At 41.7% G+C, this 16,101-nt stretch overlaps 1 protein-coding gene across 1 annotated transcript; it reads right to left on the bottom strand.

Moving 5' to 3' along the window:
* Positions 1–359: 359 nt before the first annotated feature.
* Positions 360–2,897, bottom strand: GSC (goosecoid homeobox). Its single transcript, XM_078150429.1, has 3 exons — positions 2,104–2,897; positions 1,150–1,409; positions 360–764 (listed from the first exon to the last, which is right to left on the bottom strand). The coding sequence occupies exons 1-3, from the start codon at positions 2,441–2,443 to the stop codon at positions 612–614; spliced, it is 753 nt and encodes a 250-aa protein (XP_078006555.1). The 5' UTR covers positions 2,444–2,897; the 3' UTR covers positions 360–611.
* Between the last annotated feature and the right edge of the window lie 13,204 nt (positions 2,898–16,101).

The following is a 16,101-nucleotide window of genomic DNA, read 5'->3' as shown; positions in this document are numbered from 1 at the left end:
ACAGATCAAGAGATCTCAGACATCACTGGACCTAATTCCCTTGTATTTCAGATAAGGAAATTGAAGCCTGGGATTGGGGATTGGGGAGAGAGAATGATTTGTCTAAAATCACTCCATTAATTAACCACAGACCTGGGACCAAAATGCATGTTTCCAGAGGCCCATGGAAGTACATGATTCCCTTCTTGACTGAACTTTTTGTAACATATTCAAAAACCAACTCCTTCCCAACAATAACCTCAAACTAAAAAGTTAAAAATCAAGGACTGAATTTGCTTTCCACTGTCAGTCTGTGAAGAAGGTGGTGGAGGACGGATAAACATATTGGATATTGGTGCATTATATTTCGCCACCATCCATTTATTGTATCATCACCTTTAATTTAACTATAAATACTACAGAATAGGGTGGGAAAAGGGGGGTGGCTAGACTGGCCGAGCCTCTCTGCAGCCAGTTCTATACAAGAAACACCAGGAAATATTTACACCAGTTTACAGTTTTCCTCATTTCCCTTCCTTCTCCCCCACAAAGGCAGCAAGTGTGCAAGATAGTAGCATTGTATGTGCAAGTCTCTAAAGGTATGCAAGTCCCAAAGTTCCATTCCGGGGCTATCAGCTATCAGAGTCCAAATCGCTTTTACCTTCCTCTTCCCTTTTCTCTGGGGATGGCTTCGAAGCCTTGCTCCATTTCCGTGCGTTTTCTGACTCCTCTGAAGACGATCTTTTCTGCCGCCTCCATTTTGCTCTTCTATTCTTAAACCAGACCTGTTGAGAAAAGACAACAAACAATTAATTGGAGGAGATAAAACCCCATAAAATACTAAACCTCTAGTGAAAAAAGAGTAGAAACTTTGGGAAATCACCATGTAGAAAACTCCAGCCTTACTTTACCTTGGCTCAAAGAAAACAATAAATAGTGAGAAGCGGACCAAGGTGTATTTAAACATTCGGTAGAGATTTAAAGAGGAATCCTGGGGATTTGAACCAGGTATTCGCCCGCGTATTAGTGGCCTACTCATGAAAAAGCAAGCTACTAAAAACAGCGTTAGAAACTGGACCAGCCTCCCAAACTCAATAAATGGGGCTGCCCCAGACTGAGCTTTCTAGCCAGCTGTCAACATTTTGTACTAGAGGCAAAGAAGGGCAGTACCTCTACTTTCTCCTCCCTCAAGTGCACCCTCCGAGCCAGCTGTTCCCTTGTGCCCACGTCGGGGTACTTGGTCTCCTGAAAGAGGTTCTCCAGAGCTTCCAGCTGTTCATCCGTGAAAATCGTTCGGTGCCGCCGCTTCCGCCGGCAATGCAGCTGGTTCAGCAGCTGCAGCTCGGTCCTCGACAACGTGCCTACGTTCATATAGGGCAACATCTGGTGGGGGACCGGGGACATCAGGACTGAGCCCGAGCCGTCGTAACCTGCAGCAGGCGGGTAAATGGGAGTTAAAGAGAGAGTGGACAAAAAAAGGGTGGGGACGAGGAGCTTACAACCCCGGAATCAGAGTGAGTTGTCCTCGAATCTGGGCTTCAAGACCACTCACTCCACAGCCCTCCCGCTGAGACGAAGCCCGCCCGCCAGACCTTAGCCAAGGGAAACTGGATACAATGTGAAGAAATTTAAGGCCCCCACGATGATTCTCACAACCCCGTATCCTGCATTATTATTGTATTAGTAGTATGTGTGTTTGTATGTGCGTATGTATGTATACATGTGTAATGGTATTAATATTAAGGATGTCTGAGCCCCTTCTCCGAAAAACAAGGACGGAACAGAGCTTCCCCGACTTTTCCCTAGCTTGTCTGCGAAAGTTTGCAAAAGCCTAAAAACTGGATTGGCGAGCTCTTGGTAGGGTTAGCAGTCGGCTCTGCTGCTACAAAAATAAAATAAAAGTCCGTGAACATAGAAAAGAATAAAGAATAATTTCTTCTCTGGGTCTCCAGCAGCACCCCCTCCTCAGTTCTAGGAGCCACAGGTTTCCCAGCGTGTATTTTCGCAAAAACCAAAACCAAACAAACAGTGAGTGAAGAGAGAATTGGAGTTTCCAGAAAACTGGAGTGTGGGGGTGGGGGGTGGAGGGAAGCAGTTGGGAGAGAATGGCGAATATTCCCCTACCTGAGGACGGAACGCAGGAACACTGCTGGGCCCCCAGAGGCTGCATCGCCCCGCAGCAGGATGGGCCGACGGGCGTCGCCTGCACTTGCAGCTGCCCATAGTAGTAACTGTTGTAGCCCAGGCGGGAGCCACCGACCGCAGTCTGGAGGCCGGCTCCGCTGGGGGCTACTGCACGCGGGTAGAAGCTGCCGTAGTCTGAAGCGCTGGCGTAGAGAGAGTCCCCGTGCAAGGCCGGGAAGACCACCGGAGCCCCAGCGCTAGAGGCCAGAGGCAGCACAGAGTCCTTACAGCGAGGCCGGGCGGCGAGAATATTGTCGATGCTGAACATGCCAGCAGGCATCCCCGAACTCTTCCCGCCGGGGACAGGAGAAGGAAGAACCCAAATAATGATAATAATAAATAATAAAAATTATAATAATAATAAAGAATAATAAAGAAAAAGTACCCCACACAAAAACTAAAGTACCCGCACGTCTGATAGTGTTTTCAAACCGAAAGAAGATCCTGAGCTGCTCAACTGTCTCCCACTCCCTCTACTTTCTCCCTGTCTCTGTCTCTATTCCCGTCTGTCTCTATGTCTCTGTCTCGCGCGCGCTCTCTCTCTCTCTCTCTCTCTCTCCCTCTCTTTCTCCCTCACCCTCTCTCTTCCTCTCTCCCTCCTCACTCTCTCTCCCTCCCTCCCTTTCCTGCCTTCACTGAACTCATTCCAGAGTCGGATGAAGGATATAGTAGTCCAGCTGAACTTCTTCCCTTTTTTATACAGGGTCGACGTCATCCTAGATTTAGTTCCTGGTAATATGCAGATGACAAACAAAACCAGATTTGATTCCTCTCTCTCCCTCTTTCTCTCCCTCTCCCTCTCCCCCCTCCTTTTGGTAGGGATAGTGGTGGTTTGGGAGGGAGGGGGGCCAGGTTGGGGAGAGTCTAAAGGAGGGGGGTTACACAATGGCCTGAAAGGAGACTGGTGTGTGTATTGAGAATTAATTAAATTAACCTAATCCTTTCCTTTACTGAGCGCTCCTGAAGGCTGTGCAGCTCTGTTGGCCAAGCTAATTGCTCCCGTTAATCTGATTAATGCCATTGTGCGAAAGCCATTAACAATTCCCGCCCAGTCTGTTACACACCCACTCGTTTTCTCAAGTTGGGTTCTACTATTGCAAGCGATTTCCTTAGTCAGGGACTCACTTTGTTGGTGGTAGGTAATTTTATTCAATTTGGTTTTACTTTATTTTTAAGAAAGTTGTCCCGGCAGCGTTTGCATTTAATTCTGCACTTAAATCATTACCCACACTACCTTCTTCTCTCCTTTCATTCTCTCCTCTCCAGAGAAAGGTTTGTCTCCCTAGGACCCCTTCCTTTTTAGAGGGAAGGAGAGCGCCTTGGGGAGGTCACTTCAAGAACAGCGAAAAGGTACCAAGTTTCTAAATTAAACTAACATCTCTTGCAGCGACTTTGAGGTGGAAAAATACACGCACACACCACAACCTGAGTTACTGCGATTCTGCTTCGAAATCTTTACCGAGGCAGTATCCTACAGCTACGCTTCTTTTCCAGTTTGGTGCGAAGGATACTGGGGTTTGGGGGGGGGTGCTGGAGGTTACCCCTCTTTATCCAAAGGTCAGTTTCTCCTTATAGGGAAATACAGGCGGGCAAAAATTGTCCTCTGCTCGGACTACCTTCTTCCATCCCACCCCACCCCCACCTCCCCAAACTCTGCTAGGAATACAAGCACACAATATTTCACAAAGCTTACACTCCCCCTCAAAAAGTCTCCTAGCTTCTCCACTGACGAGCCCCGAGCTCCCCCACCAGCAGGTTGCCCAGTGATTTGCACAATCCTCGGTCTGTCACGACTGGCCCTTAGAATCCACAGGAGGTGGACTGAATCAGATTAGACTATTTACCCCATCAACGCTGCGTCAGAAAAGGTAGGAAATTGTAACTTGTAACGAAAGCAAAACATTAGCCTTTGTTGGCCAGGCACAATTGATTTTGTCCAGCAAAGACTGAGTTTATATCAGTCCTTCCAGAAAATCAAACTGGATCAAATCTCCCGCCAGACCTAGGCCAACCCGACTGCCCGCCGACCCGGGGGAAAGATTATTGAGCAGGAGGACTCAGCGTCGGCAGCGAACGTGTTAAATGTGATTGTCTCTGGTGCTACGAAGGTGACCTTAAAATATCTAGATGGGTTTTCCCGGATTTCTCCTTGCCTTTTTTTAACCAACAGTTATTAGCCAATTAAGCACTATTCCTTATTTTCTGATGCGTAGATCACAGGGAACTCAGAAATTACTTCCAAGTAGGTTGCCGGATGGAAAGGTAGGAAGTTGTAAATTAGTAATAGTAGTCTGTTTAGAGCAGACTGACCGGCAAGGGGTTCGGTCATTCCCCGATACAGTCCAAGCGACCGGGATCAAACACAAACAGGCTGAATTAAACGAGCAGTTTGAGGATCACTGAAAGGGACAAGAGGAGATTTTTGTACACTCTTAGAACTCCTGCAGGCCCTTACTTACCGCCTCCCTCCGACGCTGCATCAGGCCAAAGGCTGGCTGTTGGTCCCCAATTGAGTGCGCGTGCTTAGGATGTAGGCTCAAATGGTTCACTTTCCTTTCCAGCTGCAGCCCGAGGCTCCTTGGCAGCGCTGGACTGCGCTGGGCAGAACGCAACTACTATTGCCGCAGGCAAGCCAAGGAGTCCGCTTGTTCTTCTGGGCGAAGGTGAAGAGGAGGGTTGGAGATGCTTCTGAAAATGTCAAAGCGTTATATATATATATATATATATATATATATATATATATATATATGAATATATATATATATATATATATTTTTGATTTATTAAAAAATCGAAAAGCTCCAGTGTGGCCCGTCCCCTAGGACAGGAATAACTGTGCTTCAGGGTCACATCTAGGAGAGAAAATTGCTCGAGCGCTTTCTCTCGCGCGCTCTCTCTCTTTGGGGATACAAGCCTACTTCATTTTTCCTATCAGTCAATGTGAATCGTGTCTTACTCTCGGCCCATGCTCCCCGTTGACCTTTCCCAGGTTTTAAAACTAACGGACCATTGGCGACAGAGGCAAACCCACAATAACTCGTAGAAGTGAATTTTCTTTTTTTCTTTTTTTTTCTTTAATTTTCTTTTTAAAAAATTAATTGACATCATCTTAGGAGAATGGTCCAGGGGATGGATACCAGGTGGGAGCCCTGACTCGATCACTGGGTATTTTAAATCCTCTCCAATTGGCCCCACTCCTATTGTGGGTTGGGGTGAAGTTGGATTGGGAAGTCCCAGAGACAGGACCCTGTGAAATTCCTCCCTCTGGGCACGTTTCTTCGCATAAAAGAAAGATCACCTCGGAGTTTAGAAAGCAGTCAGTTTGCTATTGTACTGTGTGACCCTGGGCAGGTCACTTAACCTCTATGAGATCAGTTTCTTTATCTGTAATTTGGGGGGAAATATCGGGGTACTTATCTCATACAGTTATTTTGGGGAAAGAGCTTTGTAAACCTAAACCATTTATAGGAATTCTAGGGTATCTCGTCATTTAGCAATATTGCTTTCTTCTCTCTTCTTTCTCTCAAAATCCTCACTATCCCCGTTGAGGATGAGGACGATGATGATAATAATAATAGTAATATCAGCTGACTTTTATGTAGCGTTTACCAAAGGATTTTACATACATTATCTCATTGTCTCTTATTCGCTGTGGGAAACGAATTGAATGGCTTTTCCAGTTATATTCGATGTAACGAGTCCCTCTCCCTTAACCTCCCATACCAGGGCAAACAATTTGCAAACAACCCCAGAACGAATGGCTACTGCTTACAGCGCCTGGTCAGGGGCTGGTACTGGTCGGGCGTGAAGGTGTGGGAAGAATTCATAGGTGACATTATTATTGGTAGCTTCTTTGGGGGCAGGAGGCCGCCCCTATGGGTCACTAGGTCAGCCTGGAACTGCCGCTATGTTTTTTCTCAACTTCGGACACCTGGCCCTAGGCTCCGGGAGGAAAAATTCCTCTAGATATGTTGCAAAATCCACTCCCTAGTTACCCGCCCGTTTCTCCCTTATCTTCCCCCGCCCCACCCGCCCCATCAGGTTAGAGGACAAATTCGAGGTTCACGTTCCCCCTTTGCGCCAACTTCGCAGAACTTTCCGGGGAGCCAGGGTTTGCAAGTGAAACCCCCCTTTTCCTCCTGCAGTGAATTCTCCTTTCGCCCTCCCGGAGAAGAGAACTTAGAAAAGTCATAAATGCACTAAATAAACAATCAGTTGTCCCGCGTCGTCAGGGTGAAATTGGAATAACAAATGAAACTCAAGCAAATTGTCCTACCTAGTGTTGCTAAGCAATTGTTTGTTACTACTGCAAAGTCTCAGCATGAGAGGAGGATGCATGTAAAGCGGAGTATAGAGACGGGTCCGACAAGCTGTTAGAGGAGAAATACAGTAAACAGGGCATTGATTTTCAATATTATCCCCCAAACACGATTTCATACAAAGCAATCACCATGCAGAAGTCTATGAAAATGTGTTTGTTGCGAAGTCAGTCATTCTGGTAATATTCTTCATTTTTAAGATATTAAAGAATAGATCAGCAGACACAAAATGCATCAGGTATATTGCCTTTCAGCTTATCAAATCTCTTTTGTGCAGCGGCCATAGTCAAATTGATTCATAAAGGTTAGATTAAATTGTTTCTGTGATTTAAAACAAAGAGCAACAAAGTTGTGGGCCCCCTGCCCCCACATACACACACTTTTCCGACCTGATGTTTCTATCAGGAGAAAAACTATTCCTCCCACCATCACTTTATTGCCCTCCCCTTCCCCACCCTTCTGTTAGCAGTCAAAACGATGTCTGTGGGCCCCTCAACTTCTCTTACAAAGAACTTTGCCTTCATAATTTTCTCGATAGCTCCCTGAAACAGATCGTACTTCATAATCAGAAATGTTCAATTGGAGATTTTGATGCAATTTACATAAATTTGGCACATTGTTTTAGGGGGTAAAATGACGTCTTTGACCGTGAATTTGTTGGGGTCAGGTAGGGTTCACTTGCCCCCTAATTAAAGAATAATGTATCTAAACCCCAGGGCATGTTTTTAGTGAAGAGGTGAAGGGGCGGGTAGGAATTGAGCCGAGTCTAAGGGAAAGCAGGACTTCTTTGAGACGGGCAAATCATTCTGTTTCAGTGTTACCCTCCAAAGTGAGCATTGTTGGCTCAAAAGCCTCTCCTCTGTCCCCAGCTGGGCACATACCGTTTCTGTGAATTCAGGGCATCTGCTGGACAGACCTGTCTGTCCCGGGAATTGAAGTCTCCGGGGTGGACTCTGGGAGAGAAGTTTAATGGATGTGGAAAACAAGTTCAGGAGCTGTGGATTAAATGGGGTGACAATACCAATATACTGTGAGTCTTGGTTTACCTTTGGGGGTGGAGTGGGAGGGAGAACTCTTCAAAACTATTTTTATTGATTTTGTCCAGACTTTGGGGGAGGGGGTCCTCTTAACGAGGACACCTGAAGACATTTTCATTTTTTCTTTTCATAATTTTTGAAAATGTCGAATTGATAGGAACACACAACCCATAATACATAGATCTTCTAGAGAGGATTTATGAGACAGTATGGCCAAGAATCACAGAGGATAGAAAGACAGGAATGGGAAAAGGCACAGGGTATCAGTGAGATCAGACTCATTGAGGTTTAAGTCTCTTGGAAGAGAAGAATCAAGAGCCAATGAGATGGAATAGGAAAACTAGCAACCTTGAAGAGGAAAAATAAAAACTAGCTACCATAGACCTCTCCTCATTTACTACCTGAAGAGCCAAATTACTTGATCTCAGAGTCTCAGTTTCCTGATCCCTAAACTAGGGATAATAATAGAATCACTCAGAGGGTTATTGTCAGGAAAATGCATTGCCTACAGAAATGTAAGCTACTATTATTTTTTTTCTTCTCAACTTTTTTTGATGAAAAGGCCTTGAGATGAGTTGCTGTTATTTTCTCTTCAGGTTTTTCTATGCAATTCATACAGAAACCATCCTAGAACAAGTAGCTACCTTGCTATTACTCTCATGTATGTAATATTCTATGGACTATTACAGAGGGGGAGAAAAAAACCCAACCTGCTTTTTGTAGTTAAAACAAAAATATTTGGATATAAACTCATCCTCTGTAGGCTCACTGAAAGCATCCTTGGTACAACTCTAGTAGCAGACAGGACAACAGGGATGATATTCATCTCATCCTAGTCCCACATGATTTTGATCACCTCTGTTAGGTCTCTATATTTTGAAATGTTTTTTGTGGTCTTTGTTTCTCTCCTCCTGTTTTTTACTTTTTCCTTGTCCTTTTCTTTAAGAAAAGGCAGAGGTGGATTAAAAGTCGTTAAGTGGAGTCAGGAACACTTGAGTTCAGGTCCTAGCTGTGATAAATACAGGCTGTGGGACCTTGGGCAAGTCACTCTACTATTCAGTGCATTCAAGGATCTCTTTAAGACTAAAGTTTCTGCACTTCATTGAAAGAAGAGATTTTCCCTTATACCAGTGAAATCAGAGCTCTTGGCCAAAACAATAACAATAAAAATGACAACAACAATAACAATAACAAATTTATTGTAATACTCAGAGAGACAAAAAGAAGGGTGAGCTCAGAAGAAAACCTCAGAAAACAGCTTGGTCTGTTCTATTGCTGCATTTGCCTTGAATTCAGCTATCACATTTACCCAAGTTTGTTTCAGAATGATTGCACCACTACTCTGGTAAATCATACATTGTAAATGATGATAATTTGTTCTCTGAGAAAATTTCCCTTGAAATGATTAGGAAAGTCAGTCATTTGAAAATTAGACCAAATGCATAAGCAGGTCCCAGAGCTTCCCGCTAACAATATCAGCTTCTAAAGTTTTCATTCATATAAACCTTATTAATGAAGATCTTTTAGTTAAATGTCAAGGGGGTTTGAAATTTAGAGTAAATCATGAAGCTTGTATGTCTTGCCAAGTCATGGGTCAAATGCATTTGTGAAAAACTGCTAAAAGAGCATATGGTTTTGAATTTTTCTACAATGACTAGTGTTTAAATAAATTGCTTGTACTGCTTAACTTCATGTATAATTTTGACAGAAATTGGCCTATAGCCTTTTGATATGTAAACATTTCAGCCTTTTATGCGGTATGAAAAGACACTTGCTTTTTAGGATCAGCTAAAGCCGTCACCCTGTAATTCAGAAAGCTGGCACCTAACATTACACTCTTGCTACATTTCAACTTTCAAGTGGCTGCCTCGGAAAAAGAGGATATTTCAAAAGTATTGTCCATTTGGAATTAAAAGCTGCAAAGGAGGTGAGAATGTCATTTACTCTCAGAGAGAAATAGTTGATCACCATAGCATTAAAGCACATCTTCTGTCAGTCTTCTGTATATCAGGACACTTAAGTGGTGGCTGGGATTGACTTGCATGACATTAAATTATGTCTTGTATCCAAACGCACAAATAGGCGTTAAAAAAAAAATCTAGGTATCACTTGGGAATATAGGATCAGAAAATGGTCTGGTGACACAGAACCCATTGGGATGCAGACCCAGGGTAGAATTCTCAGTTCATGAAATTCTGGATGCAAATAGTACACATTAAATGGAAGAGTTTTTAATGACATGCTCCAACCACAACCTTGGTCAAAAATTCTGTGTTCTGCAGTGCTCTTAGTAAGGAGGGAAAATTTTGGGACTTGGTCTCAAGGCAACCTCCTCCCAAGTGATTTTTGTCTGCATATAAATCTGAAGGGCTACTGAATAAATCCATTTATTTCTAATATATCTAGCTCACATAAATAAACCTTGCAATGTTGATTGGATGGATGGCTCACCTAGTGGTAGGCAGACCAGGTCCCTGAGAGCTGCTTGGTGCCAGACAGTTCAATGTGTTTATTTCCTGTGTGCTCAAGCTGGGGTGAAAACTGAACTTGGAAGGGGCTTTCAATGAACTATATAATTTCAATCTGTTACTGTAGTAAAATTCATATTTATTGTATATGTCAGTTTGTCATAAACAGACTTTTTTGAGATACACTGCCCCTTTTGTTAACTTTTAGAGGTATTCGATGGGGGGCAGGGGAAGAAGCGAACAAGGCTCCACAGACACATTTCTTTATATGGAATTTAGCAAATTGAGGCGCTTTTAATAAGGGCGATTATTCCACAGTGAAATCTAATTAAGAAAATAGAATCATGGAAAGGCCTCTGCTGGTGCTGAAAGGAGTGAGAGGAGGTGCTCTATTTACATTTCTTATGCATTCCAACACATCATATTGTGGTCAGCAAACAGAAAAGGATACATTTCAAGATATAAAGAAGACATAATCTTTTTTTCCTTCTGGTCCTACATTCCAGGCTAATCTCTGAATTCGTTCTGAAATGAATAAGGGTAATCATTTCCGGGTTAGTTGTACTTCCAAAGCTGGTGGGAAAACAACTAATTTGCAAAATTCAATGCTCCATCACTGCCAGCTCCTTACTTTGAGAGAATCCTTAGAAAGCATTTTTTTAAAGTAGGAATATTCAGAATATTTTAGTAGGAATATTCAGTCACCAATTAGTCAAGCAACAGTTGACACCATTTTGGCTCCACACACACCAATGCAATGTGGAAGGCAAGCTTTTTGTTAAGCTTCAAAATAAAACTAACAACCCCCCCCCAAACTCACCCATTGAATAAAAGTGAAAATCATAGGAGAGTAATTTCCACATTTGAAAATTCATTAAATGAACAATTATCTCAGTAGCTAAAGAAATAGAATTTCATCTTAGGCTTTCATTGTGGCTCTGCTACTTAGCCTCTTATATGACCTTGGGTAAATTACTTAACCTCTCTGAGGTCTCAGTTTCCCAATCTGTAAAATGAGTGGCTTTGTATTAGGTGATTCCACAGGTCCATTTCCAGCTCTAAATCCTATGATCCAATGATTAAGTAATAGCTCCAGTTTACATAGTACTTTCTTCATGATAATCTTTGAGGTGGGAAATATGTTATTATGTGTTCTTTACACATGAATAAACTAAGACTCAGAGGAGTGACTTGTCCAAAGTCATACAGGAAGGAAATGTCAGAACCATGAATCAAATTCAGCTCCTTTAACTCATTTTTGCCCTTTTAAAAGAAGGCTTGATGAAATGGTTTGTCATTTAATCATCTCGGAAACCAGGAAAGGCCATGAAAATTCTTACTAGGCTGCAATACTGATCACATTTCAGAAATGTAAAGGAAAAAGTACTGTAATATATGGATTGTGACCATTAAATAATGAGATTGATTTTTTAACACGCATACTAGAACTTATAAATTCAAATAAGTATTGTCCCGGAAGAAAGTTTTAACAAATATGGTTCAAATAATTTCATCCTCTTTGGGATAAGCATGTGACTTCCCAAAGGAATTCCTTTGAGAGATAAGTCATTTGGATGTAGAGGTTCTGTTCTGCTTGTTAAAAAATCATTACCTTATAGGCACACATTATTGTATACTTGCAAGGGTCAAAAAGAAAGTCAAGAAGAGTGTGAGTCAAATGCAGAAGTAGAGAGGTCATGGGAAAAAAATGGCAAAAGAAAATGAAAGAACTTTCATAGAGTTTACTAGAACTAGGACAGAACAAGTTAGAGCAAAGATTATTGAACCTGAGTTCATAGAAATCATCTAATCTATCCCCTTTACCTTATAGATGAGAAAACAAAGTGAAATGATTTACCCAAGGTCACACAGTTGATTAATAGAAGAGCCAAAACTGGAATCTATGCCTTTTGACTGCCAATCTTATTCATTAATTCATTTAATAATTATTTATCATTATTTCTCCCAATCCAGTACTCTTCATACTATGTCAGTTATCTTTTCCCAGAGGTCATTATTGGTTTTTTATAGGGGTGGATAATATTTTAAACCAATAAAATTAATAATAGGTCCCTTATTATCAATGCAAGAGATGATATATTGTCTCAGCTGCTTCACATAAATGTGTGTATATGTATACAAAGTTGATCCATTAATAGCTACTCCATATAACTGAGGCTAACCTTCCTCTTGTCTTTCCCCCTCATTAATTTATCATTCTTCTTCTTCTCTTTCTCCTCCTTCTTCCTCTTTCTCTTTTTTCTTATTGTTCTCCTCCTCTTCTTACTCATCTTCTTCTTTCTCCTCTTCCTTTTCCTTTTTCTTCTCTCTTCACAAACTATCTTAGATATTTATATCAAGCGTTCAATTAGCTTGAGCTAGGTGGCATAGTAGATAGAGTCCTGGACCTGGAGTCAGATTCATATTTCTGACTTAAAATTCAGCCTCAGACATTTAATAGGTGAGTGACTCTGGACAAGTCACTTAGCCCTGTTTGCCTCAGTTTTCTCATCTGTAAAATGAGCTGGAGAAGGAAATGACAAACCACTCCGGTGTCTTTGCCAACAAATTTCCCAAATGGGGTCATGAAGAGTTGGATACAACCAAAAATAAGTAAATAAGTTGACACTTAGCCATTTATTTATTTAACTATTTAACTTATGATTTATTTAGGATTGTGTTAATAAATTTTTGCATGATCATTCTGGGCATCAGGCTGTGTAATTAGAGGCATAATATCTGAACAAGTGAGTTAATGGTCCTATTGTTCTTTGCCCTGGCCAAACCATATATCCATGCTATTATTTCCAGTTATGCACCCACATTTTAGGAGGGAAGTTATGGAGTGTGTATATAGGAAGGAAGCCAGGATGGTGAGGGGAATTGGAAGCATGTATATGCTAATCAGTTGAAGAAATTGGGTATGATTAGCCCAGAGAAGAAAAGATTTAGAGAAGATAGGATTGGTATCTTCCAATATCTTGTTGCAAGTTTTTACGAGAGAGAGAGAGAGAGAGAAAGAGAGAGAGAGAGAGAGAGAGAGAGAGAGAGAGAGAGAGAGAGAGAGAGAGAGAGAGAGATAAAAGATTTATTCTGTTTAGCACCAGAAGGCAGAAGTAGAACCAATGAGTACAATTTTGGAAGGAAAAAAAAAGAAGTAAATGTCCATTCAGTATAAAGAGGAACTTGCAAACAATTTGTATCAAAGAGGAATGGGCTATCTCAGGAATCAATGAGTTCTCTGTCAACAGAGACAGAGAACTTTAGCTGACAGCTAAATGCCTTGGTGCTAGAATTTGTCTTGGGCAGGATTCATGCTTCTGACAGGGAATGAGCTAGATGACCACCGAAGACGCCTTCTTTTTCAAGATTCTGTGATCACAAGATCAGTAATCAGCTCTAGGATAATTTGATCTAATTCAGTTGATAAGCCCATCTGCAAACACCAGATTGACTTCTCATGGTAGTTGTTGTTGTTGCCATGTGGGCATGGGCAATACTAAAAGAGAAAACCCAATGGATGGCGTCTTGGGGATAGCTTTCACTTACCCTGTAAAGATCTTGCCCTTAGACCAGAAGGTCTTCAGTTAAAATCACAATAGTTCGGCTCCTATGTCCTTGTGTTATTTCTAATTTATTTATGGGAAAAGTAGTCTGTTCCTAGCAATGATAGTTTGGGGATTCAATTCATGAGCCAAAAACTGGATGGCTGAGCTAGAAAAGTCATGTCTACATGATACTGTACATTTCTTTTTACAATTCCCTGAAGTCCTTTCCCCCCCCCCATTTGTAACATTTGTGGATTTATTAATTTTCATCACTACTTAGTAAGTCAACACAAAATTTGCAAATGAAATGGTGAAGTAAAAAAAAAAATTAATCCCAAATAATGACAAGACTCACTGTGAAACTCTAGAGTCCGAGAATGATTTGGATCATAAAATATCCTTAGTGCTTTTCAAGACACTAGCATACGTTTTTGATTATACTATTGTAAAACTATCCACGTACTGATTTCAGCAGTGGCCATTTCAGAACTTTCAAAAAGTCTCTTTCCAAGTGTGCCCAAATTAGTGTGATTGTGCTCACATCAGACTTAAAATAATTTTTAAAATAACCCCTAGAATGCTCAGGCCCTTTAGTAAAGGCCCCTTCAAAGTTATAACCAAGCATACCTGCTTATTATCATTACATAGTAATTTATGATGAAAAATGAAGATTGAATATATGTGAGAAATAGATCCTATTTCTTATTTCAGGGAAATTATTGGATTCTTTCTAGTTGTGCAATGGAGTCATTGTGAAATTCCACCCATAGCACTATAAACCTTAGAATGTGGAAACATATTGGGGGGGGAGGGAATTTTCCCCATGAGGCATAAACTGCCTAGGTATCAAAATTCTGCCCCCAGCATACCCTAACATTCCACTCAATCCTTTTTTATTTAAGTACCCTGTGAAGTCCTTCCTCTGACATTATGTCCCATATATCTGTGTTCCCTTGAAATGCATTGTTACATTGGGGGTGTAAAGCAGGCAAATGAAATTAGGGCACATATCTATTGCATGTAGAATGTTAGCATGGGAAGGAAACCTTATCCATAAAATGTTAGAACTGACTTTCTCTCTCAGTAGATGTTCCAGAGCCAGGGGTGGGGAACCTGTGGCCTGGAGGCCACATGTGGCACTCTAGGTCCTCAAGTGTGACCCTTTGACTGAATCTAAATTACACAGCAAATCTCCTTAATAAAAGGATGTGTTCAGTAAAACTTGGACTCAGTCAAAAGACTGCACCCAAGGATATAGAAGGCCACGTGAGGTCTTGAGGCCAAAGGTTGCCCATGCCTGTCCAAACTTTCTCTTTTCTCCTCAAGCCTCTCACAGAATCTCTTCTTGGCTCTCCTCAGTAGAAGACCTTGCGTACTAACTTACTGAGAAATATAGTCTGTCTATCCTGAGCTCCCTCTTCTCCCCAACAGTATGCTTCAAAACCCCTTTTATATCACCTATCCTCTCTTCCTTTGCTAGTTTCTGACGAAGAAGTGGCCCCTTTCCTTGCAAGGCCAACCCCTTTTCTCATGTCCTTGCAACTTTGAAGATATGTTGGTATGTTGGATAGGGCATTGGACTTTGAGTCGGGAAGACTTGAGTTCATATCTGGGCTTAAACACTAGCCATGTGACTCTGGGCAAGTCACTGATCCTATCTGGTGTTGGGCACTGTGCTAAGTGCTTTATAATTATTATCTAATTTGATCCTCACAACAACCCTGGAAGGTAGGTGCTATTATTATCCCCATTTTATAGATGAGGGAACTAAGGCAAACAGAGATTAAATGACTTGCCCAAGGCCTCATAGCTAATAAATATGTAAGGTTAGATTTGAACTCAGGTCTTCCTTACATCAGACCCAGTGTTCTATCCACAGTGCCACCTAGCTGCCCCACAAACATGCTCTATCCTTTATCCTTATAAAACCTTTCATTTAACAGTTCCATCCCCTCAAGCTGTCAGCTTACATCTCTTCTCTTTTTTATAGCCAAATACCTAGAAAAATCTAAAGCTCTAGATTTTTATATGTACTGTATACAGTTATCCCTTCCACATCACAGAGGTTAGGGGTGCGGTGCCTCCACAATCTGGAAAATCCATCAGAAAATCCACATAAAATTTTTTGGCCCTCTCCTTACCAGAGAAGAAGTCTGATTTTTTTTTTCTTTTTCTTTTATGGAGTGTTTACAGTATCTTATTGTAAAATTTGGGTTAAGTGTTTAGTCATAGGCTATATGTAGGTCAATGCTAAGTAAAAATACTTTTTCTGTGTCATCTGCTGGCCTTTGAGGGTCATCTTTGGCTTCCACAAAACTCCCCCCAAATTCCCATTTAATTTCTTATGCCAACTTGTGATATATGGAAACCACAATGGAGAAAGTCATGATGGGGAAGGGATAACTGTATAGTCTATGCTTGTTGCCCCTTCTCACCACCCCAGTCATTTTGGTCATAGTTCCTTGTATAAGTGACCTCCTTTCTCTGTGCCTCAATTTCTCAGTCTCTGAAATGAGTTGATGAGTGTGTGAGGCGGGGGTGGGGGAAGATGATCTTTACAGTCCCT

Source organism: Phascolarctos cinereus, unplaced genomic scaffold, assembly GCF_003287225.1.
Source record: "Phascolarctos cinereus isolate Bilbo 61053 unplaced genomic scaffold, phaCin_HiC Scaffold_2;HRSCAF=192, whole genome shotgun sequence".
NCBI classification, from domain to species: domain Eukaryota; kingdom Metazoa; phylum Chordata; class Mammalia; order Diprotodontia; family Phascolarctidae; genus Phascolarctos; species Phascolarctos cinereus.
This window is presented reverse-complemented; position numbering and strand designations above follow the sequence as displayed.

Coding starts and splice junctions, on each gene's coding strand:
- GSC (XM_078150429.1), bottom strand. CDS start 2,443: ATGCCTGCTGGCATGTTCAGCATCGACAATATTCTCGCCGCCCGGCCT. Junction 1,410..2,103: donor TTCCTGCGTTCCGTCCTCAG/GTAGGGGAATAT, acceptor CGCCTGCTGCAG/GTTACGACGGCTCGGGCTCA. Junction 765..1,149: donor TGAGGGAGGAGAAAGTAGAG/GTACTGCCCTTC, acceptor TTTTCTCAACAG/GTCTGGTTTAAGAATAGAAG.